The following is a 24990-nucleotide window of genomic DNA, read 5'->3' as shown; positions in this document are numbered from 1 at the left end:
GCACCAGCCTAAAGGTTGGGCATCTCTATAGCAACAATAATCCAGGCCGTCAAAGTTGTCACAGGAGCTCTTTATCTTGGATTCTGTTAGGAGTGTCAGTGACACACATGCTCAGTGTGCTCTGGGCAGATGTAGAGAAGCTAAGCTTAGGAAGTCTACCCTTCTTCTTTGTCAAGCTTTAGTCCTCCTTTATGGTGCTAGTGCAATAACTATGTACTAGGCCTGAATGGTTGTACTTTGAATTCTTGTAAAGTATAAATAATCATCCCTAACACAATGTAAAAAGCATAGATGATTGTTGAAAACAAATAGTATTGATAAAACATACTGATTAATATGTATTACCATGTTTTTTGTTTTGCAGATCTTTGTTTGCCTGAATTTATGGTTTATCATAGTAGCTTTTCTACATGGGAAGAGGCAATGTAATGGTGCATCTCCATAAGGAATTTTCCTTATCTTTAGCTGTTATAAACTGTTTCAATGGCAGATTTTGCAGAGGCATGTTCATATACCCGCTGATAAGATAGCTGGTGTTTTGTAATGTCATACAAACTGTCAATTTGCACTTTTAATGACATATGCTGGCGATGCTGTAATCACTTTATCTGATTAAAGCAAAAAGTAGTTATCTAAGAAAATAACATATCTTATTTGTATATCAAAATGGATCATATCAGTTTTAAGATACTGGATAATGTTTATTGCCAATAGGCAGGGAGCTCGAGTTCACATTGCTCTGTGATGTTGACAGGTTTCCGGCAAAGATGTTGAATAGCACAAAGTTTAGTGACTTTATTCTTTTAGGGTTAACTGATGATCCCTCACTCAAGATCCTCCTTTTTGTTCTCTTTTCCTTATTCTATGTTGTGACACTTTTTGCAAATACTGGTATCATACTGATCATCAGTGCCAGTTCCCGCCTCCATATACCCATGTACTTCTTTCTAAAGAACTTGTCCTTCCTGGACCTGTGTTACTCAAGTATTATAACACCAAAGACTTTGGCAGGTTTTCTTTCTGGTGGCAAAGTAATTACATACATTGAATGTGCACTGCAAATGTATTTATTTGGGGCTTCAGTCACCACTGAATGTTTTTTGCTAGGAATCATGGCCTATGACCGATATGTTGCCATCTGTAACCCATTGTTGTACTTAATGCTTATGAACAGTAGGGTTTGCAGGCAGCTTGTGGGTTCAGCTTACATTGCAGGATATCTCAATGCAGCAATTCACACAACCTGTACATTCCAGTTGACATTCTGTAAAAGTAACACAATCAATCACTTCTACTGTGATGTGCCCCCTCTTCTAAAGCTTTCTTGCACTAATACTATGATGAATGAACTTGTAATGTTTATCTTTGGGGGATTTGCTGAAATGGGTTCACTCATAACCATTACAGTGTCTTACAGCTACATTATCATTATTCTACAGCACCATTGTCTTTATGTACTTGCGCCCTCCCTCTAGTTATGCTATGAATCAAGACCGCATTGCCTCTGTCTTCTACACTATAATTATTCCTATGTTGAACCCACTAATATACAGCTTAAGAAACAAAGAAGTAGGAAGGGCCCTGATGAAAATTTGTGGAAATGTAGTAATAATATACAGACACCATGCTGGGATAATTATTTAAATAGTACCTGAACTGTCTAGATCAATATATGTATAGATTCCAGTACTTGTACTCTTTCCATGTTAATTTGGAAGAACCGTGTAAATAGGTGGGCACATAGTTCAACGGCATATCCAATAATGCTCAGAATCCTGAGATTTATACTGTACCAAGGAGAAAGATAGGGAGTTAGGAGCCGAGAGAGAAAAGATGTAGTATATAACACAACATCCTAAGGGGGGTAAAGGTGGTAGTTTTGATTATGCACTGGAAAATCTTGTGGGTTTTCTAAGAACTCCAGTATAAAAGGAAGCCTCGACCTTCTGTTAGGAGCTTTGGGAATGGATACCAAGATATTTGGATCATTGCTTAGTTATCGGAAACCGAAGGTCATATATACAGAACTGGCTATCACTAAAATCATTTGAAACTAAGTAAATCTTTTTAATTCTACTATTATTGTGTGTGTGTAAGTTATTGGTCAGACAAAAAGTTTTGGGGTTATAGTTCAGCACAAGTAATCAGTAGTATACGGCTGCAGATTCCAGGTGTCTGTGAACCATCCCAACGGTATATCATAAAATCAAAAAAATGCTGCCTGGAGCTGCTTGATTCCTGTTTGCTTTTTTGATTTTAAGTTATTGCTCATTAGCAATACTTCAGAAGGCTTAATCACTGATCCTGCATATTTGTGTTATTATTTTTATTGATGCAAAGTAATACAAAATATTAATATTAATAAAAGTTCACCCACTTTATTACAACCCTATACAAAGTTAAATGGATGGCACATGCTTATTTAAAAGTAAAATATAGACCCGTGTTCAACGAGAGGCCAATAAATAGGCATTATTTGGACATGAATTCTGCCAATTGTTTTGAATTAAAAATCAAAATCTACAGAACACTGTACTTGAAGACTGTTTACAGTTTATACTGATTCTCACCAGGTTGTTCAGATCAGTTCTGGAAGATGTAGAAGATATGTAATCACAGTGTTATTACTAAGTAAACTACCTGAATGATGAACTCCATATGTACTGTATAAGTCTGGGATATAGGAAACGGGTAGAAAAGAAGGACCCATTATACACATCCCTTTATCTTCCTTTATTAATAAAGAAAATATTGGGAAGATTTGCTAAAATTTAAACAGGTGATCCCTGAGGGACTACCAGCAGTTCATATACATTTTTTTGATTCTCAAAGAGGTCTGTTAATGATCTGGCATATGTATCTTTTGTTTTTTCCAAATGTACCAGTTCATCAGAATTAACTTCTTTAAGGAGTCAGATATCCTGTGGGCCATTATTTTTAAGCAGCTGAACAGTCTAGGTATTTATTAAATCCCCAAATAAGAACAAGCATTGCTTCTCATATCATTACACATATCATTACAAGGTTTTACAGCAATACTACCAGTTACAAGAATTGATTAATTTTCCCTGTATATTTTTATTACATATAAAGGCAGAATAGTTTTATTTATTTGGCTCATGTAAATATGGGGTAGGTATATATTGCCCCCATAATAAACACACATTGATGTCTAAGTACATTAACCAAAGTGATAAATGTTAAAGGGGAATCCTAACGAAAATTAACATTTAGGGACAGATTTATAAAAGTATGATTTCGGATTCTTTAAAGTAAGATTGGAAAAAATTCGGAGCAACTACGATAATTTCTGATGTGCGCAAAAATTTGGATCGTGGACGTGCGAAAATATTGTGGTGCGATCTGAAAGTTACAAAAATTTTGTATCTGAACGATCGTAAACGGCGCGAAAACCTTTCTGACTTTGAACCTTGTCGCACAAATTGATGCAAAGCACGAAAAAAGTAGCGGAATTTAACGAAAATATCGCAGAAATTACATGTTTTTTCTCATTCGTACTAATTCTTACTTTGATAAATGTGCCCCTTAATATAAGCGTCATCATACTGAAATGATAAGAATAACGAATTGAAAATTCTGAGAGTCAGGGTCAGATTTTAATTGACAAATTTCTTTATCTATTTCCTAGCAAATAGGTGATTCCAGGACACACGAAATCTAACAAAATAAAATTACTGTAGCTCAAATTTTGCATGCAGAAAGACAGGATCTCTGTCAGAGTAGGTTATTTTGAAAGATCTAATACATTTTCAAGGGAAAAGAAGCACCCCCTCAGAGTTCATTTACAAATCTGTGTTATTGGCCCATAAATTGGTGACCCCATTATGACACTTTAATATAGTGCTTGGAAAGGGGTTAATGTGTCTGGGGAGCCTGAAGTCAACACAGCCCAATAAAGAGTACAAACCTTTTACTGAAAGTAGGGGGACAGGGACCCTGTGAATGAGCCAGTTTACAGGATTAGCTTTTGGAATAGTAAGTTCTAGGAATGTGAGATACAGTCATTAGAAAAAGCAGCCTGTGCTCCAACAGGGATTAATAGCTGGAGGTAGCTCTTCCCTGAGCTCTGCTAGCCTAAGTAAAGGGACCTCAGTACTGAAGAGGGATCGTGGTTATGTTCCTCCCTCTGATACCTTTTTGCTTTAAGGGATCCTGATCACTATTGCTAGAAACCCTGGAGGTGAAGCTTAAAACCTACCAAACCAACTCCACATTGGTGAAACAGAACCCTGTTTTAGCTATGACTGTATCTGACATCTACTATATTCTAATACATCTACGGCAATCTACTACATTACTACCTTATTTGATCTACTCGACTCCTACTGCTAAAGAATTTGAATAAGCTTTGTGGTCATTACTTGGACTTTAAGCCCAGTTCCATATTCTACAATGACCAAGCAATGGGTTTATTATGTGTCAGGAGCGTAATGACTGGAAGAGGAATATTTTATCTCAAGACTAACCACTAATTTTTATAATAGAAATAATTTGCAGGACCATTTTTTATGTGTATTAAATGCAAACTGGGAAATTCAGGTGGCTTCATAGCAGTCTGATTTTTATCCCAGACATGTTCCTGACTGTTAGTACAGTCCTTTCACAACTTGGCACATTAATCAAAGCATTTCCTGTTAAGACCAATGTGTCAGTTCATCAGAATGTGTTGTACTGCTTTGAGCAGTTAAACTTGATCCAAAGCCATGGAAATCAATAAGCCTAAAAATGGAATGGCCATTATAATAAAACGAATGCCATTCAAGCTAATAAAAGGCTTAGCAACTGGAAACAAAGCCTGTTGCACTGCAGAAAAGAGCTTTGTATTAGTATTTTTTTACCGATGGTTGAAAAAAACATTTGTAAAATAAGCCCTGGTGTGTCTTTACTACAGTATATACCAGTAAAGAAAGTTGTCTATTTACTAATATTTATACATGTATTTGTTTATAACTAGGGACTATGCAGTACTCCAAACATATCAAGATATGTTTATTGTAAGGGTTCCTGACCGCAAATCCTAAAACAAGTCAGCCGTGGGAGCTCTCCTGCCGGGACAAAGGCGTGCACGGGAACAAGGACGACACGACCAGGATGGAAGTTCAAACTTGTTCAGTTTATTCTTATGTGATTATAGCTTATATACCCTTTTTGAGCACATGCAGATACAAAGGAATCATTTCCAAAAAATAGAGTAGAACCTCATTTTCCACAAGGACGTTCTTCAAGGACGGCCAAGACAGGACATAAATTTTACATAGAGTACACAGATAAGAAAAAGTTACTTTTTGAAGGTTCACATCCTGTAAAATGCAAGCTATGCAAAAGTACTAATTGGGAAAAACAATTATTATGGGATGTTCAAGCCTTGCTGTCTGCTATTACAAAATGGAGGTACATTTCTAAAATGGAGTATGATATGCTAAGCATCAAAGTATCAAAGTATCAAAATACATGCATATATGAATATATGATTATATGAATATGAGAACATAGGATATTATATCAAACCTTACAATCCCTCCTTTTATCACGAAGTGATAACATATTGAAGATGAAATCTATGGAGGGAGAATTTTAGGTACCCTCCCTTTTATCACGAAGTGATAACAATTAAAGTTAATCATTACAACGTGAACAACACATGCGGATTAATGAAGGCACACATTGGATGATAATTAGACAGATGATAATAATAATGACAACCTCGATAACAGTCTTGACCCAACCGCTAATGTCTGGGAGCCAGCTAGTGAGCCAGTCCCACCAACCTTGGTCTTTATGTTGGGTACTGTTGTTAACCAAACCGTGAAGTATGTCAAGCTTTTGGTTAATGGCTTGAAAAGCAAATAATTAATCGCGATTTTGTAATACTGCTTTTCTAATGTCTCCTAAGTCAGTCAATAGATTTGCAATTGCAGTGCTGGTAGCGTTAATGCTCTTAACTATGATGCAAGCAATTTTATTAATTTGTTTATCCTGATATACAGTCAATCCTGGTATTCCTACCAATGAGAATCCTAGCGCTATTAGTTCAGACTTAGCCATTAAGTGTAAGTCTGACTCGCAATCTTCAGGTAGTTGTTCATAATCTGTGCCTCTCTTAGGGCGTTGGGCCTGGGTGGTCTGTCTAGGGTGGGTTGTGATTACATGACATAGTTGTTGTGAAGTTGGTGCATTGATAGGTCAGCCTACTGCACACTGGGTGCGGGTCACTACTCTTAGTCAAACGTGCCTAAATGCACTAATGCATTAATGTTACAAGTCATGTTATAGCGTATGTCACTTGCAGTTACATTGTAGGTAATTATGGAAGCAAAATTTTGATGTGCAATATAAACATATATGAGGACATGTGTTTCAGTATCAGAACCTTGCACTTCAGAGTCATTATTTGTAGCATGAAGAATGTCAGTAAGCATAGTAGTGGGAGTAGCAACAGCTACAAAACAAGTCTCAATCAGTTCAATTGTACTAGTGACATCCTTTAGGCACATGTAACTAGTGTTAAGAACAACCCGTGCCATGTATTCCCACAAATTGTCATCACGTATGTTACGTATGTTTATCTACTGTTATGTTCCTGTTGGGCGGTCCAGAGACTGTCCACACAATCAAGGTAGCTCCTCAGGGTGATATGCACCCATGGTGCTGAGGAAAATGATAAAGTAGACAAATCCTGCTAAAGCAAGAATTTTGCTGAGGACAATGATGAGGTAGATTTCTCAGACTCGACCGCTGTTTCCTGGGGTGAGGGTTGGGTAGGTCACAAGGGGGGTTGCCGTCGTCATCTGAGGATGGGGTATCCTGTGGAGTAATCCTCCAGGGGGCCCTCTTGCGTGTATCCATTGATTGCTGTCAGATGTCAGGATTGCGGTTCTGGTGATTGACTATCACGGTCATGGGATCTACGTATGGGGTGGTTCCACCTTCCTTTGAATGGAGTCTCCGCATGAATATGATGTCTCCTGGTCGATATGAATGTGTAGCTTCCTGTCAATGAATAGGAAAAGAGAAAGAAACATCACCATAGTGACCATTCAAAACTTTATCAACTCAGTTACATATTGTTCCCGTATCTGATCCAAATTGCCTGGTATAATGACCAAGGGAGTCCTTGTCCACGGAGTGGGAAAAGGCTTACCCATTAAAATTTCTCACTTACTATGACTTTCCTTTTTACATGACACATTTCAGTGATTTACTTGCTGTGACTTTCCTTTTTATATGACACCATGAACTACATAATGAACAGTGGTGCTGCATGTTTCTGGAGACCTATGGTCCCTCCTTTTGACCAGAGGCCATTGTCGTCGATGGTCAACATATTATCCTGCCAGTATATTATATCTGTAGATGTGGCATATAATTGTAACTCATATAAGAGCAAATCATGTGGCAGAGATGGCAGCACTCATAAAGCAATAATATCAGGCGGGGGCTTATCGGGCGGGGGGTCGGTAGGATGGGCAGCCACTGGCGGTAGAGTGCCCACGGCACTTAACTACCACTAGGGTGTGTGGAAGCATAAGGACTTGTAACAACTCTTCTATATAAGTAGCATGCGCAATAGGCTTACCATCAGCACTTGTGAAATATAGAACGTTGTAGGATAGAATAAGGTATTAGCAATAGAAGACTCAACAGCTACCGTGTAAGCTGCTAGCACCCTCAGGCAGGCAGGCATGCCTTGCACAGTGGACAGTAGCACCTCAGAGAAGTATGCTATGGGTCTTTAACTGTTTCCGTAAATCTGGGCTAAGTCTGCAACCATGGTCTTACAATTTCCTGCAGTACAACACAAAGGCAGATTATAGTTAGGCAGACTGAGTATAGGTGCAGATGCCAATACCCCCAGTAAAGCTTTAAATGCATTTGTGCCAGTTTCAGTCCATTGCAAATTGTCAGATTCAGAGTCTGTAAGTATGCTCCTTAAGACGCTTTCAAAATATGAACAGTCTGGAATCCATTGTCTGCAAAAACCAACCGTGCCCAAGAATGTGAGCAATTGTTCCTTAGTTTGTGGCTTTCTATGGCTGAGATTGCCTGAATTCTCTGTTGGTTTATTAGTCTATGCCCCTGTGATAGCAAGAAACCCAAGTACTGTACAGATGGTTTGCAATACTGCACCTTTTTAATTATACCTTGTGCCCCTCCTCACACAGGTAAGTCAGCAGTGAAATAGTGTCTCTTTCACAACTTTCTCGGTCTGCACTACACAACAATAAATCATCAACATATTGCAGGGGAGTTGACCCTGACTGATATCCCCAGCCCTTTAGAGATTCGCGGAGTACATACCCATAAATCACGCTGCTGGCGGCGTACTTCATTGCTAATTGCGCAAAGGTGATTGACGCCGATCGCACGTGAAGGCAAACAAGGGCCTTGTCTTCTCACTTACTGATATAGAATGGTATGCATTCCCTAAATTTATGACACTGTAGTATGTTGAGTCTGAAGGTGTAGAGGTAAGTAAGGGGTTAATGTCTGTTACAACGTGTACCATCGGGTGCATGAGTCTGTTGATACCAGGGATACTGTTTTTGATAAGCAGGTGTGTGGGTCTTTAAGAATGCTTTGTAGGGGGTACAAGACACACATCCTACATTTTTTTGGAAAATAGCCCACACGGCAGGTTAATTTGATCTAATGGACAAATGTCCGTACACTAATATAATTGTGCCATATGTCCTCTAATATTCTCTGAAACCTTCTTGTTTACAGGCTAATACAACTGCCATAGACTGTCTATTAAACCATAATCCTTCCATTTCTACATGCATTAACCCTGACACATATGTCTAAGATAAATAAGGCATGAGGCTATGTATTAGAGGAATGTATCAGAACTGTGTAATACAGAAAAGGATATAAGTTATTGTTGCACGGATGTAAGTGTTCCTTCCAGAACTGGGATCTTTTGTAGTGGGAGGTGTAGTTCCAAACGAATTTCTTTAGTATCATTTAGTCCTCGAGCTGCAGTTCCCTCAGTGAAGGTTGGATCTGGAACAAAAGAGAACACCTAACCATGCACTTTAGTTAGTTCACAAATTAATTGAGATACAAAATTAGTTAAAACATCAGAGTGTAATTGCAGCTGTTGGGGAAAGTAACACCTTAATCTGGGAGCTGATTGAAACAAAATTTTGAAGGCGACAGTTTACAGCCCCTTCTTAGTCGATATCTAACACTGAACAGAGCTACAGGCAATTTGCCAATAAATTTCTGACTCGGTTTTGTTCGTCTTGCTCACACTCTAACATCTCTTCCTTAGGGTGGCAAGCACACTCCACGGGTGAGTATCCGCTGGAAATAGCATTTTCCCAAATCTGCATTATGCTTTTCCCTAAATTTTCTTGTCCCATAGAGAAATGGACATTAAGCCGGTAACACAGAATGTCCGGAACACTGGGCATTACACATTTCCTACCCAGGTAAACTTCAGGATACCCCCCTTCTGTGATACTAGCTAGTCGCCACCCCCCTTCTGTAATACCAAACAGAAGTCCACATACGCAATTATTACACGACATATCTTCCCTGTACACTGTACTAGGTTAACCCACCAAAGCTAAGATATTCCACACACAATCCATTGTAATTACCCCCACTCCAGCATGCACAGCGCTCAGCTGGAACGTAGCTATTAACCCCTCTAATGCCTGCACATAAGAATCCTGTTACTGACCTTCACAGGCACAACTTCAGACGGACGGTTAACAGAGACCAATTACAGGGAGACACAAGAATACATAGAAACAAGAAACATAAATCAGGCCATAAATACCAATGTGCAGGTTCAGTTAATAGACTGCAGGCAATAGGAACCTGTCTTTGCTGGCTGCCAGGAAGCCACTTTCGACTACGGACTAATTCACAATAGGATATGGGGATGACACGGTAAAGAAACTATAATCTAAGTTCCCACCATGTCCCGGAGGTGATCAGTCTCCGTCCCATCCCGTGTCAACTGTCCGGAACCCTTATATTTGGCTTAAAGACAGACAAAAACTGCAGTCTCACATTGGGCTTAAATTTTTTAAAGACATAATCAGTCCTCACGGTATTTATTCCTGTTCAAATTAGTTCAGCAAAGCATGTGGGTGCGCACCGATAGAATCATACTGACACCAGGTTCAGTATTCCTTGCAAGTTTATCATGAATGTGTAGTGATAATTTCTTAGAATCTTTATTTAATTTATTTTCAACTCCTTATAATGAAAATTAATTACAACAATTCCGAAAAAGCAAACAGGCTGTACTGGGATCAAGGTCCCTACAACACTACAAAACCTTATTAGCTCTTTCAGATGTATTCCTTAATGTTGCAATAAATTTTACATGACCGGTTTAAAAATATAACATTTACTTCTAAAGACAATAACAAAGACACAACACAGACACACAGTAATTCATCCAAGAGTATCGCAACAAGAAACTCATGCCTACCTAATGCCCCTCCTTTAGAGGCTTTGAGCTTACCAAAAACTCCTTATTACCTTTGGCTACTTCCCCCGATTAACTCTTACCGTTAATGTCCAAAAATCAAAAGTATAAGCACGCTTGGCAAAGCAAAGTCGTTAGGGCTGAACTGAGATCAAGGTCCCAACAATACCCACAACGACATGCGATCACTCTTAATGCCCTGGGTGTTTATATGAACATTTATATATTTTACAGTACAATATTGGCAGATAGAGAAAAATAAGAAAATCCCTTAAGGAGGCTCCCAGTGAAATATAAACAAACCAACTTGAGCGGCCAAACTCCTGCTACCGCAGCAGGCAATAAATCTCATAAATCTTGCGTTACCAAAACGCAAATAAAACCTTGCACTACCAAAGTGCAACTAAAACCTTGCGTTACCAAAACGCAAACAGAACCCTGTGCTACCGCAGCACAACTAAATTAACCTTTTATATGCAGACTTCAATGGAATGCTGCAAAACCAAGGACATGGCGGTGCCGCAGCCGGACAGAGTAAGACTCAAAATGAATAGAGTTATACTCACTTGTCCAGCTGGCGACACCCCACTCCTGGTACCATAACTGTAAGGGTTCCTGACCGCAAATCCTAAAACAAGTCAGCCGTGGGAGCTCTCCTGCCGGGACAAAGGCGTGCACGGGAACAAGGACGACACGACCAGGATGGAAGTTCAAACTTGTTCAGTTTATTCTTATGTGATTATAGCTTATATACCCTTTTTGAGCACATGCAGATACAAAGGAATCATTTCCAAAAAATAGAGTAGAACCTCATTTTCCACAAGGACGTTCTTCAAGGACGGCCAAGACAGGACATAAATTTTACATAGAGTACACAGATAAGAAAAAGTTACTTTTTGAAGGTTCACATCCTGTAAAATGCAAGCTATGCAAAAGTACTAATTGGGAAAAACAATTATTATGGGATGTTCAAGCCTTGCTGTCTGCTATTACAAAATGGAGGTACATTTCTAAAATGGAGTATGATATGCTAAGCATCAAAGTATCAAAGTATCAAAATACATGCATATATGAATATATGATTATATGAATATGAGAACATAGGATATTATATCAAACCTTACATTTATATGTATATATTTAGACCCATCTTTTTATTCCTACCAATGAAAGTGGCATATGGACACAAACATTAATTCTGCCAAATACCTTCCTGAAAACATATGTTTTTATTACAAGTAACAGCAGAATAGTCTTATTTATTTAGCTAATGTAAAGACTGGGTAGGTGTATATTGCCCTTATAATTAATATTATTATTATTGACATTTATTTATAAAGCGCCAACATATTCCGCAGCGCTGTACAATAAGTGGGTTTCATACATTGGACATACAGAGTAACATATAAAGCAATCAGTAACCAATACAAGAGGTGAAGAGAGCCCTGCCCAAAAGAGCTTACAATCTACAAGATTACTATAATAGTAAATACCCATCAATGTCTAAGTACTTTAAATAAAATGATTAAACATTAATCCATGAGTTTTGAATTTTACTAGGCAGAAGTATCTAAGTTAGTTTATTTACATATCTCTGCTGTACATATAAGTAGGTGACCACTTCCTGCCACACTTTAATATAGTTTTTGGAAAGAGGTGGCACTTATTCTTTGGCTTTCCTCTGTTGATCCAAGTGGATGTGTCTGGGGAGCCTGGAGCCAACAAAGCCCAGAAATACCTTCCTGAAAAAAGTATTTTGTAGCTTTTAGTTGAGTTGAAGTCTCTCTTTTAATAAGCAATATACTTTATAACAAAAACATGAAGCTGCATTATGGATTATACACACACATGTACAAAGTGCTCTTTTGAGCCATTCAGATTTGAGTGATAATGCATAAGTCGTGAAACAGTCTCTGTAAAAAACCTACTTCATTAATTCATTGATTAATCAATAAATTAAAAAATTATTTAATAATATACTTCAAACTGTTGTTCATGATACATATAACAAATGTCTAAACAGTCTAAAACTTTAAATTGCTTGAGAGAAGTAATTTATTGATGTACCAGGTTACTGCATTCTTGACCTCAGCATTTCGTAAGCTGTAGATGATTGGGTTCATCATTGGGATTATCATTGTGTAGAACACAGAGACCACTTTGTCTTGACTAACAGAATATTTGGATGCCGGGCGAAGGTACATAAAGAAAACAGTTCCAAAAAATAAAGACACACATAAGAAGTGGGAGGAACAGGTAGAAAATGTTTTGCGCTTCCCCCTGGATGACTTGATATTCATTATGGTGAAAAAAATATAGCAATAAGAGGCCAGCGTAACGGCTACAGAAAAACACCCCAAACAGAAAACAACAACAAATATGACGGTTTTGCTAATGTACGTGTCTGAACAGGAGAGTTCCATTAGTGGTGGGATATCGCAGTAGAAATGGTTGATTGTATTAGGGCCACAAAAAGATAAACTCATGGTACAGGATGTGTGAATACTTGCAATGAGGAATCCAGTCATATATACACCGGCCAAGAGACAAATACAGGCCCTTTTATTCATAATAACTGTATAGAGAAGTGGGTGGCATATCGCCACATATCGATCATATGCCATGGCAGACAGCATATATGCTTCTGTGCTTGCAAAGCCTGCAAAGAAATAGAGCTGCAAGGCACAGCTGTTAAAATCTATGGATTTTCTCCCAGAAAGCATAATGTACAGCATTTTAGGAGTGACAGTAGTAGCAAAGCAAAGATCTGAAAATGATAAGTTGCTGAGAAAGAAATACATTGGCTTGTGAAGGTCAGAAACAAAAAGGACAGTGAATATAATACCAATATTTCCAAATAGTGTTATAATGTATATCAGCAAAAAGAATGTAAATAGAAATAATTCTATCTTTGGATCAGTGGTTAATCCCAATAGAATAAACTCACTCACTGTAGTCTGGTTAGTTTGTTCCATGTCTGGCCACTAAGAACGAAATCAGTAAAAAACAGAAATAAGAAAGGAAGGACGCGCTTGGCAGCCGTTTGATATTTCCCCATCTACCAAAACTTCCCTGACAGGGACATTTTACTGACGGTCAGGAATTGAACCATGTATCACAACTGGTGTCAGCTTGAATTGGAATTCTTTCATCAAATGTACAACCGAACATTATCAGTTTTGCATCCTAGAAGAAAACACACAATAGTACCCTATGCATTATTATTTAATATTTAATCATGCCAGTTATTATTTGCATTGTAACCAAGGGCAAACACATAATACAGATCATTTTAAACTTTTCATTATTAAACCCTAAGAGGCACTGATATGGAAACACTTGCTATTCTATCCATTATCACTCAATAGGCATTTAACATAATTCACAACAATTCACAGCAGGTAATTACTAACCCTAAACATGCATTTAATAGCTCATTTCTTACCAAAAGGCCATGTTACATCCCAGCTAGTCACTGAATGAATTGCCCATTGCAATCTGTATGCTCAAAGACTGATGAGAAAGAATAAAATATCAGAGGTCTTCCTTTTAGCTGATTACAAATGTATTAACTATGTGTAGTTGTGTCTCTTGAAGTCACTTTGCAATGGTTACTTGCCAAAACCCTCACTAAAATACATAAGGTGTTTTACCACAGTTCAACAAAAGGGTAAGACACAGCTCTTTATCCATAAGTATAGGATATTAAGATGGAAGATTTATTAAAAGGTAAAAATAAAGTTCAGTGGAATAACCCTCTGTTGAACTGTAGTGCAGCTGACTAGCTGGTTACACTCTAGTTTGAATCAGGAATCACTTCAACTTCACTACTTTTAAATGTAGAAAATAGAATTCCTTTAATTCATCACTGTCAACAGTAAGTCTGAAGAGACTAAGGGGCAGATTTATCAAAACACGAGTTCGAATCCCGAATGGGAAAAATTCAGATTGGAAACGAAAATTTCTGAAGATCGCAAATATCATGAACGAAAAAATTTTATTAGTCACGATAATATCGTATTGGCGATCCAAAAGTCACAAAATTTTTGTACTGAACGATTGTAAACAGCGGCCAAACTAATCCGTTTTTTTGCGCTAAAAATACGAAAAAGTCACACAAGGTACAAAAAAGTCGCAGAAAATATCCAGCGTTCGTGGATAAGTAAATGTGCCCCTAAGTAACTGCCAGCCTTACCTTGCACATTACACAACAGGCTACATCTCCCTTGCTTTTATCCATTGTGTCAACACTGGAGACCATGTCTTTTGGGATCAATTTATTTTCTAAAATTAGTGTTTCTTAGAGAATGTCCTTAAGGAAATTGTATACAGCAGATCCCGTGACCATGGAGGGGGCCAAGGGGGCCTGGAACATAGGATGTGCTGTATGGTAGTTTGCTATGCCCAGCCATGCCTGAAGTTTACACTTTGCTGGCTCATTTGCAGAGGGCCGGACTGAACTAGCAAATGGGCCCAAGGCTGAGGGGGATTAGGCATGAACAGGGACTGAATTGTTTTAGCTTTTTTATACATGGCCTTTATATTGGAGAGTGAATGTCTAATTTTCATTGCTACAATTTGGCTGTTTTTCTGTTTATGGATAGCACTTGATATTGCGCTCAGGGTATAGCCAGGTGAGGCGCTAGGTAACCAACAGGGTTATCATATTGTAGGGCATGGGTAGGAAAGGAGATGACTTCCTTTTTTATTTCCCTGGTTTCTGACCATTTCATTTTTTAAAAGAAAGTTTGCAAATGTTTTTATAAATGTAACACAGTGTTTGTATTTGGCACCATAGTGTAGAAAAGAGCACAGATGTAACTTGAATAAGAAAGGTATGGAGATTTAGAAAATGTATATATTTGGGTGGTAGTTTATGATAAAAGAGCCTTATTATATATACCTATACCTAATGAGTCATTGCAAACACAAGGTGCAGTCCACACATTTTCAACTTTTCCCAGCCAAAATCCCTGAGTGATTAGGTATCTGTAAGCCTCATTTACAAAGGCGAGGAGGGCAAAGCGCTAAAATGAACATAAAATGCAGCATACCTTGATGTCATTCTTAATTGTAGATAGTGGTTTTCTGAGTCTGCCAGCGCTACACATTAGAACTGCTTTCAGGTAACCTATTGTTTCTCCTACTCCCATGTAACTGGAGGAGTCCCAAGCTGGACTTGGTTTTTTAACTGTTCAGTGCTATTCTGATATCTACTGGGAGCTGCTATCTTTCAATTGTTCTGCTGATCGGCTGCTGCCAGGGGAGTGATATCACTCCAACTTGCAGCTCAGCAGTAAAGTGTGACTGAAGTTTATCAGAGCACAGGTCACATGGCTGTAGCACCCTGTGAAATTAAGAATATAGCTAGCCCCATGTGAAATTTTAAAATTTAATATAAAAGAATCTGTTGGTGTTTTTGAAAAATGGATTTCAATGCAGGATTCTGCTGGAGAAGCTCTACTAACTGATGTGTTTTGAAAAATGTTTTCCCATTATAGTGTTCCTTTAAATTCGAGAATATTCCCCTTAGAGTACAGCCCCAAAATAAAGCATCGCCCCATAGAAGACTTATATTAACCAGGTTCATTACTTATGCTATGATATATGCAAAAATCATAGCATAGTTTGCTACTGGTCTGCTCACCAATAGCAACCAATCTGCACATAGCAGTTACTGACCAATTGTTTAAAAGCAAACTTCTTATTGGTTGCTATTGGTTGCAGCAGTTTGTGCCTTATTACATATGGGAGACAGATTCTATTAAGAATTAAGTCCAGAATTCTGCATAAAGGAAAATGCATCAAAATAGCTGAAGGTGTGCACATTTAAGAAATATATAGTTTGTGGGGTGTTTTACTGAAACCTGTAATGTGTGCAGCCCCCAAATTTTCAAATAGAATTCACCTTTTGATTTTGTCCTGGTTGTATATTTTTGTGGGATATATGCACCCATGCATGTAAGGTATTGTTTATTACTAACAAATTACAGATTCATATATAGGGGACTGAAGGTTTAGTCACCCTTTATTTGGGCAGTCCCCTAGCATTTGAGCCAGCTCAGTGTATTTATGGATGGGGGGGGATTGCTCTAGCCTCTAAAGGTAAAAAAAAAAAATGATAATCGCTAAGTGTGTTGTCTATTTACAGCAAATGGGGCCATTTTGCAATATACACTTATTCAAAATCCTGTACCATTTGTGAAAAGGAAGCACTGAACTTTAGCACTCAGTAAAAACAGCACACATCCTAACTAAACTTGTACATCCAACTGTGATCTCTGTGTCCTGCTGTTCCTGTCCACCCATAAGAATTGCGTAGGCATGTCTGTTTACTATGTGCGCCCAAACTAAAGCTCCCTTTGCTGCTAAAACATAAACTAAATATCAATGCTTCCTGCAATGGATTCATATAATGTACTTAACACACCTAGGGGCTGATTTACTAAGACAGGAATTCGAATCCGAATTGGAAAAATTCCGATTGGAAAACGAACATTTTGCGACTTTTTCGTATTTTTTGCGATTTTTTCGGCGCCTTTACGACTTTTCGGAAATTATCGCGACTTTTTCGTTACCAATAGGATTTGCGCGAAAAAACGCGAGTTTTTCGTAGCCATTCCGAAAGTTTCCGCCTTAAAAGGTGCGACGTTTTGCGCAAGTTTTAACGCTACGAAAAAATCACCAGATTTTGCGCAACGTTCGGAATGGCTACGAAAAACTCGCGTTTTTCGCACAAATCGTATTGGTAACGAAAAAGTCGCGATAATTTCCGAAAAAATCGCAAAATACCGATCATTACGAAAAAAACGCAATCGGACGCATTTGGCCCGTTCGTGGGTTAGAAAATGTGCCCCCTAGAGAGAATCATTTTTGTCATTAGATCCCCATTTAAAAAGGGAAAGCCAACATGTGCTCAGCCCCTTTGGATCCCACCTGTTAGAGGAAGTGGTTGGTACTCAGAGCATGGGCAGTGGTAGGCCCAGTAGGCAAAAATAATGTTGGGGATAGTTTTGTAATAGCTGCTCAAATGAGAGTCAGGATCAGAGCAACTAGTGAGCAGCCTAAAGCTCCAATAAGCAAGATAGGAGGATTAGTAATCCTGAGTGTACCACTTCCGAGTTAGATCATGATCATGACTGGGGGTCATTTTTTGATTGTAAACTGTAAATTGATATTCAGCAAGTTTTCTTTACACATTAAAGCATTGTATTGAGAAATCTAACAGAATCATTTGCCCATGGTTTTTGAGGCGAAATTTTGAAAAGCACTCATCATGTAGGAAAGCAATGATGGCCTAGTTAAATATCTGAAGGTCAGCACATGAAAAAATAGTGATAAATGAATATAGTTTGTGGGGAATTTTCCACAGGTAAAGGGATGTTAAGATTAAATTACTTCCAGATATCCATTTACAGTATAGCCCTTTGGATTGCCTCAGTTTTGCGGCTGTTTGATGCTGCATTTATATATATGTGCACCCATACATGTTGGGTATTTTTTAAGTTGGTTTTTGATTTGAAAATGTATACTGTATATATCAATGTTTTTCAAATTCACAACTGACTGTGAATGTGTTTGTGTTAGAGAAAAAAAAACAGTATAATGATAATCTGTATCACAGCATGAGTATATACACCAACAACAACACCACATCTAAAATGTTGTTTCTAAAAATAACTGTGGAGATATTTCACTTTTAGATATAAATCACGAGAGGCATTCCCATTTCCATTTAGTTTCTGCGTCAAAAATTACAAAATGCTTTTTATTTATGGGGTGTCTCCTGTATAGGATAAGCGGGTCAACAATACATAGTTCTTATAGTTATCTTCTGAATTGATTTACAAATATTAACATTTTTCTCAGTAAAAGTGATTTTTAAATTAAATGAAACTCAGAATATCAGTAATCAGTAAATGTTCATATTTTTACTTTTTTAAAACATATTTTATTCAAAACATTGGTTCCATTTCATGAAAAATTGTACCAGCACAACTACCCACATCAATCACACAACTTGTAGAAATATGATTACAATCAAACTAGTCATTGCTTGCAACAGGTAAATGCAATTGTACAATTTAGGGCCTATGTTAGTAGATCATGCCCTTTTGTCAATGTGCCACCAAATTACATTAACTCAATATAGATATACTTTATATTTGTGGAAGAATTCTGTAGGAAAAGCTTGTAACTGAAAAGGCAGATGAAAAAAAATATCCCTCCTCACTTCTAATCCTTCTGTCCTCTGAAAAGATCAATGTACAGATATAATACAATATATACTGTATGTTGTAATATGTAATTCAAACTGTAATTTATAACACACATTGCATAAACAGTACATGTAGTAAATGTCTATACAGTCTTGAATTTTAGAATTTTTGAGAGAAGCAATTTATTGATGTACCAGCTTACTGCATTTTTTACCTCAGCATTTCGTAAGCTGTAGATGATTGGGTTCATCATTGGTATTATCATTGTGTAGAACACGGAGACCACTTTGTCTTGACTAACAGAATATTTGGATGCCGGGCGAAGGTACATAAAGAAAACAGTTCCATAAAATAAGGACACACATAAGAAGTGGGAGGAACAGGTAGAAAATGTTTTGAGTCTCCCCCCGGATGACTTGATATTCATTATGGTGAAAAAAATATAGCAATAAGAGGCCAGCGTAACGGCTACAGAAAAACACCCCAAACAGAATACAACAACAAATATGATGGTTTTGCTAATGTACGTGTCTGAACAGGAGAGCTCCATTAGTGGTGGGATATCGCAGTAGAAATGGTTGATTGTATTAGGGCCACAAAAAGACAAACGCATGGTGCAGAATGTGTGAATACTTGTAGCGAGAAATCCAGTCATATATACACCGGCCATGAGAACAATGCGGGCTTTTCTATTCATGATAACTGTATAGAGAAGTGGGTGGCATATCGCCACATATCGGTCATATGCCATGGCAGACAGCATATATGCTTCTGTGCTTGCAAAACCTGCAAAGAAATAGAGCTGCAAGGCACAGCTGTTAAAATCTATGGATTTTATGCCAGAAAGCATATTGTACAGCATTTTAGGAGTGACAGTAGTAGCAAAGCAAAGATCTGAAAATGATAAGTTGCTGAGAAAGAAATACATTGGCTTGTGAAGGTCAGAAATAAATACAACAGCGGATATAAGACTTATATTTCCAAAAAGTATAATAATATATATCAACAAAAAGAAAATAAAAAGAAATAATTCTGTCGTCGGATCATTGGTTAATCCCAGTAGAATAAACTCACTCACAGTAGTCTGGTTGGCTTGTTCCATGTCTGGCCACTGAGAAAGAAACCAGTAAAGAAAAAAACAGAATGCTTGACCATAAAAGAATAATGAAATCAGTAAATATTTCCTGTCTTTGGATCAGATTCAATTCTATATGAAAACATTGCTCTTTAATGTATTTCCAAACGTTTCCTGAGTTTTAATGAGATAAAACACAAGACAATGTTTTTAATCAAACTAAATCTGTCCTTTTATGTACTAAGAATTTACTTTTTTTAAAGAAAACATTGTACAATTTTTAGTCTTTTAATGTGAAATAGGGGTTTTTGATCGTGGAAGAAAATAGCAACACAATTCCATACTTTGGGAAATCCCAGTAAACTATACTAGTTATACGATTTGCAATTTAACCTAAGGCAAACACCTAATATAAAAGGGCATTATTAAAACCAAACGGGCACTGATACAGAAATAGTTGCTATTTTTTGTAGTTCATACAATAGGATGTTATTCTGTGCATTACTAACCTCAATTAATTAAAAATAAATCAAAACGTTGCATCCCAACCATCCAGTGATTGATCCCAACACCCCTTCCAACTTGGATGCTTGAAGACCAATTTAAAAAATAATAAATATTATGGATCTGTTGCATTCAGTTGGTTACTAATGTACTGAGTACATATGTAAACAGGTCTCCTAAAATGTTTCCCTAATATTTACCTGCCAAGAACCTCCCTAAAATGCAAGATGGGTTAAAATGGACATTACCTCAGTTGGGCAGATTGGAAATTCCACAGCTTTCCAATCACTTGTATAGGATTTGAAGTTGAATAGTTATTAAAAGGTAAAAATAGAACTTGTGAACTGTATGGTTAGCCTTTGATACACGTGCCCAGTGTATGAGCCCTGCTCTTGCTGCAGGGAAGATAAGCAGATAGCTATTCCATAATTCTAGCTTAGGAGTGGAATTAACCTCCTTCTGCCTTCTAAAAAACAGAATTTCTGCTGCAATTTATCACAGTGAACAATATATCTGAAGAGATTATATAAAGTAACTTCAGGATCAGCGAGTCTAACCTTATATTATACAGCAGGCTACATCTCCATTGCTTTTATCCATTATTCTGGCACCGGAGACAATGTCTACTGGGAAAAATCTATATTTGAATGTGTGTCCTAAAGAAACAATTATAAATTGTAACAATTTATCTTGACAAAAACTTTTAGCTACTTCTGGAGATTTTATATCTCCTATTTTACAACAAGGGATGCACCAAATCCAGGATATTATTTGGACTGTTTTCCCAAAGCAGTCTTTGCGGGATTTAGATTCAGCAATAACACATCAGGATAGGCCTATTTAGGAATAGTTCCCATATTTTTACGAATGTATCTAGTTTACTAGAGTGATACTAGTTAACTTTTTGTTTATACAAATACAATGTAATTTAAAGGACATGTAAACCCCACACACAAAAATTTAATCAGTGAACAGCCTCTTTGAAATCTTTCAATACCTGCCACTCTGGTTGTCCAGAGGTTAATAGTAAGGCTGCAGCATCTCCTTAATCACTCAGATTTCCCTCTCCTCCTGTAACCCACTCGCCCCCCTCCCTCAGGAATTTGCTTTGGCTGTTGGCTTGTGGGCATGCTCAGTTGTTCTAAGTTCAGATTACTAAACACGCCCTCCAGTCTGGCAGCCAGTGAAGAGATGGCATTGCTGGTTCCCATAGAAACTCAGCTCTAGCTGTCTGCTTCAGTTGTTTTCCTCCTAACCTCCTGAGTTCAGCTTTACCATTACAGTGCTCAAACAAAGAAGAACTTTTATCAGAGACAGTTGTGCCTGTGTCAGCCTGTATTCTTGATGAAATGTATGCTGAATAAGGGTCTGTGTGTGTGTATGATGCTTGCAGATTTAAATGTATCTGATTATGTATCAGAGGAAAAATGGCCACTGGGTGAAAGCTGCTATTTGCTTTAGGAAAATGTGATGGTGCTGGCAAGTGGAGGGGATATACTGTATGCAGTACAAATGATGCCATTTGGGTGGGGGAGACTTGCCCAACTGATATACATTGTAGGCAAATGTAGGCTTTACATGTCCTTTAGCTTTCATTTATTGACTAGATCATGGGAATTTCCATGATTTTGATATTATTCTAGCAGCTAAAAAGTAACCAATTAAAATTCTAGAAAAAGAAAGGACATATAAAGCAATTCAAAAGTCCATTTCACTGTACATCTCTAAATTTTATCTCACCAAACCACTTGTTATACTCTTCCAACAATTAATTCCTCAATGCCTTACCTACTTACAAACACTCATTCAGAACATTAATAGATCTGCACATTCCATTTTGACTTTCTCCCAATCTCTTTGCCTTTAAACTGATCCCCAAAGTCAGGTACATGCTACATACCTACCAACACCAATCTCCACATGCAGGCCAACATTGCAGGAGAACATTCCTTTTGCCCAGTTTAGCCTATAATATGAGTCTTGTTTGACTGAGACTTAAAGGAGAAGGGAAGGCTAATAAAGAGTTAATCTCAAGCTGCAGGCATACCTTCAGTTCTCTCAATAGTGCCCTTAAGTCTCCCCATATTTCTCCCGTTCAGATGATCAGAAGCCTCATAGGAAAAAAAAATGCTGAGCTTTGTAAACGAAATTCCCATAATGCCACGCTCCTGCACCACGACAGGTGTACATGAGCAGTTTGTAAGACTATGAGGAAGCTTCCTGCTGATTGGCTCAGATCCACATTCCTAAAGGGGGGAGGGTGAGTTCTTAGCATTCTTGAGGAGTGGGGAGCAGGAGAGAGGAGAGAGCTGCATGTCTCTGGCACAGGAAAACAAAGAGACAACAAATCCTGTTTCTTTTAACAGCATTTCTGTGAGTGCTTATGGCTGTATTTACATAGACCTTTCAATAGTGTCATATTCTACAGGTTAAGCAGAATCAAAACCAGAAGTACAGTCTGCTACCGAAATAGCCAGGGAACAAGACAAAGTCAACATACCAAACTCAACATATCAGAAAAATATACATACCCAGGAATTTAATTTAGTAAGACCAATTTAACCCAAGTACATAGCTGTTCTTTATTTTGAATTTGGGACTGTAATGTTAATAGGTCACATTGATTGTACTGTGACCAGTAACCCTTCCACAAGGGGGGCCGCCAGGTTTTTAGCAACTGTGTGAGGGGCATAAACAATTTTTTAGGTCCAAAACCTTTTCAGTGGATAAGATGCTGTAGGGATTCCCAGAGAGTTTAAAATCAAGGATTTTTTCCAATTCTTATTTTGTTGACCATCCTCAATGACAGTAGAAGGTGGTTGTAGATCAAAATAGAACTGGTTACATACCACAATTTAAACAAGGTATATATTAAAGTCATATGTGTAGAGGAAGTTGAAGAATGGCAGAAGATTGATCTCAAGAACAGGAAAGGACCAATACATTTGCAACTCAGTTTAAGAGAAGGCACCCTTTACTGTAAAGACGAATATGGAAGATTTATACATGTGCAACTACTGATACAGAACAGCATTTGAAATATATGTTCCATGTACGCACCTAATGAAAATAAAGTTGAATTTTATCAGTAGCTTACTCAAAGAATTGGTAATTTAAACACTAATAATGTAATCCTAGGTGGGCATTTTAAAGGAGAAGGAAAGTCAGATGCTCCCTCCATTTGAATAACATAGCAGCTGCCATTTTAGCTCAGTCTCCCACAGATTCCGTGCTGCAGCTCTAGAGGCTAGTAGCATTGATCACACATTCTGATCTGAGGGGGAGTGAATTCCTCTGAATTCTTATGGGAGCAGGGGGGAAGGGAGGGGGAGAGGAGAGAGCTACGCAGACTCAGGCCCCAGGAATGAAGGATTTTTTTGAGAGAGGAAGTCTGATACCTAAGAACATTTTTACACAAAAGAAGACAGGAAATCTCATGTTTCTTTTGATAGAGCACTCAGTGCAGTGTTTCTGTGAGTGATTATTGACCTGTTTTATTGACCTTTCTAATAAAGCTTACTTAGTTTTTACCTTTCCTTCTCCTTTATAGATTTCTCCATTTATAGATATTGGATAAATGCGGCACCAAAACAAATTTTGAACAATAAAAATTCCAAATTAGTTACAGATTTACTTAACCAGTTTCATTTAAAAGATACATAGAGGGTCCTTTATCCTACAAGTAGGGATTTTACTTTTTTCTCTCACCGTCATAGAATGGGGCAAGAATTGATTGCATCTTTACCTCATCAAATGCTATCAATTTAATTGAGTGTGCAGAAACTGACCATTTTTCATATTCAGACCATGCCCCGATCAGTATATTGATAAAAATGCAATTTATAACCAATGCATATATTATTTGGAAATTTCCTTCTTCTTAAATAGTAGACCAGACTTCCAGGAAATGTTAAAGGATTAAAACACAAAAGGGCTGATTCACTAAATTGCGATAAAATTTATCGCACACTTTTTTGCGTTAAAATAGACGCAATAATTAGCGCGCGATTCACTATAGTATTATCGCGTGCGTTAAGTCGCCATATCAGCCTAATAGGGTATATAGGCCTACATTTCTTCCTGTGCTGAAACACATGAAAGATCCAGCACAGGGAAACGCAGGGAAAAACACTGTAAGAGCCATGAACAATTTTTATTAAAACTTTAAAATACTGAAGTAAAAATGCAGTTTGGAGCAGTTAGGGTAACAGAAAAAAAACATTCATTTTTTGGTGGCATTGGTCCTTTACAGCTGAAATTTTTTTTTAAACTCTGTTCAGTTCCATAACGCTGTCTCTCTAAGAACACTTAATATGAGTTCATATTTCTAGCACCCCAATCCTTTATCACTCCCTATCATTTCCTAGAAAGATTAATCATAAAAAAAAACTATTCATCTTCAGACAGGGGCGTTTCTGGGGTCTATGCTGCCCTGAGGCAGCCTTTCAAATGACGCCTCCCTCACAGGTGTGAAGAGGGGGCCACATTGCTAGTACAGAGTCAAAAATGCAATTTAAAATCAGAATTTTAGCTCTTAAAGCTACCCGGAGTGGCTTTTTGCCGTCCATAGTAACTTGCAGGCTTATGGCAGCAGCGCCCCTGTCTTCAGGATATCCAGCTATTGCTGATCTGCAACTGCTTTCAGTCTCCTACTGCCATTGGCATTGGTCTGATATCTAGTGGGCTCTCATAGTTATATCACAAGCATCAGGAATGTGTATCAG

General features: G+C 37.8%; 2 protein-coding genes and 1 pseudogene across 2 annotated transcripts; 1 reads left to right on the top strand and 2 right to left on the bottom strand.

The window, feature by feature from the left end:
* Positions 1-767: 767 nt before the first annotated feature.
* Positions 768-10944, top strand: LOC100488500 (annotated as a pseudogene).
* Positions 10945-12492: 1548 nt separating this feature from the next.
* On the bottom strand, positions 12493-15470 carry or5f1l1.3 (olfactory receptor family 5 subfamily F member 1 like 1 gene 3). The gene is made up of 2 exons (XM_004912365.2): positions 15451-15470; positions 12493-13432 (listed from the first exon to the last, which is right to left on the bottom strand). The coding sequence occupies exons 1-2, from the start codon at positions 15468-15470 to the stop codon at positions 12493-12495; spliced, it is 960 nt and encodes a 319-aa protein (XP_004912422.2).
* Positions 15471-18829: 3359 nt separating this feature from the next.
* Positions 18830-22685, bottom strand: or5f1l1.2 (olfactory receptor family 5 subfamily F member 1 like 1 gene 2). The gene is made up of 2 exons (XM_002933711.2): positions 22670-22685; positions 18830-19779 (listed from the first exon to the last, which is right to left on the bottom strand). The coding sequence occupies exons 1-2, from the start codon at positions 22683-22685 to the stop codon at positions 18830-18832; spliced, it is 966 nt and encodes a 321-aa protein (XP_002933757.2).
* Between the last annotated feature and the right edge of the window lie 2305 nt (positions 22686-24990).

The sequence above is a fragment of the Xenopus tropicalis genome, chromosome 2, assembly GCF_000004195.4.
Source record: "Xenopus tropicalis strain Nigerian chromosome 2, UCB_Xtro_10.0, whole genome shotgun sequence".
Classification (NCBI taxonomy): Eukaryota; Metazoa; Chordata; class Amphibia; order Anura; family Pipidae; genus Xenopus; species Xenopus tropicalis.
This window is presented reverse-complemented; position numbering and strand designations above follow the sequence as displayed.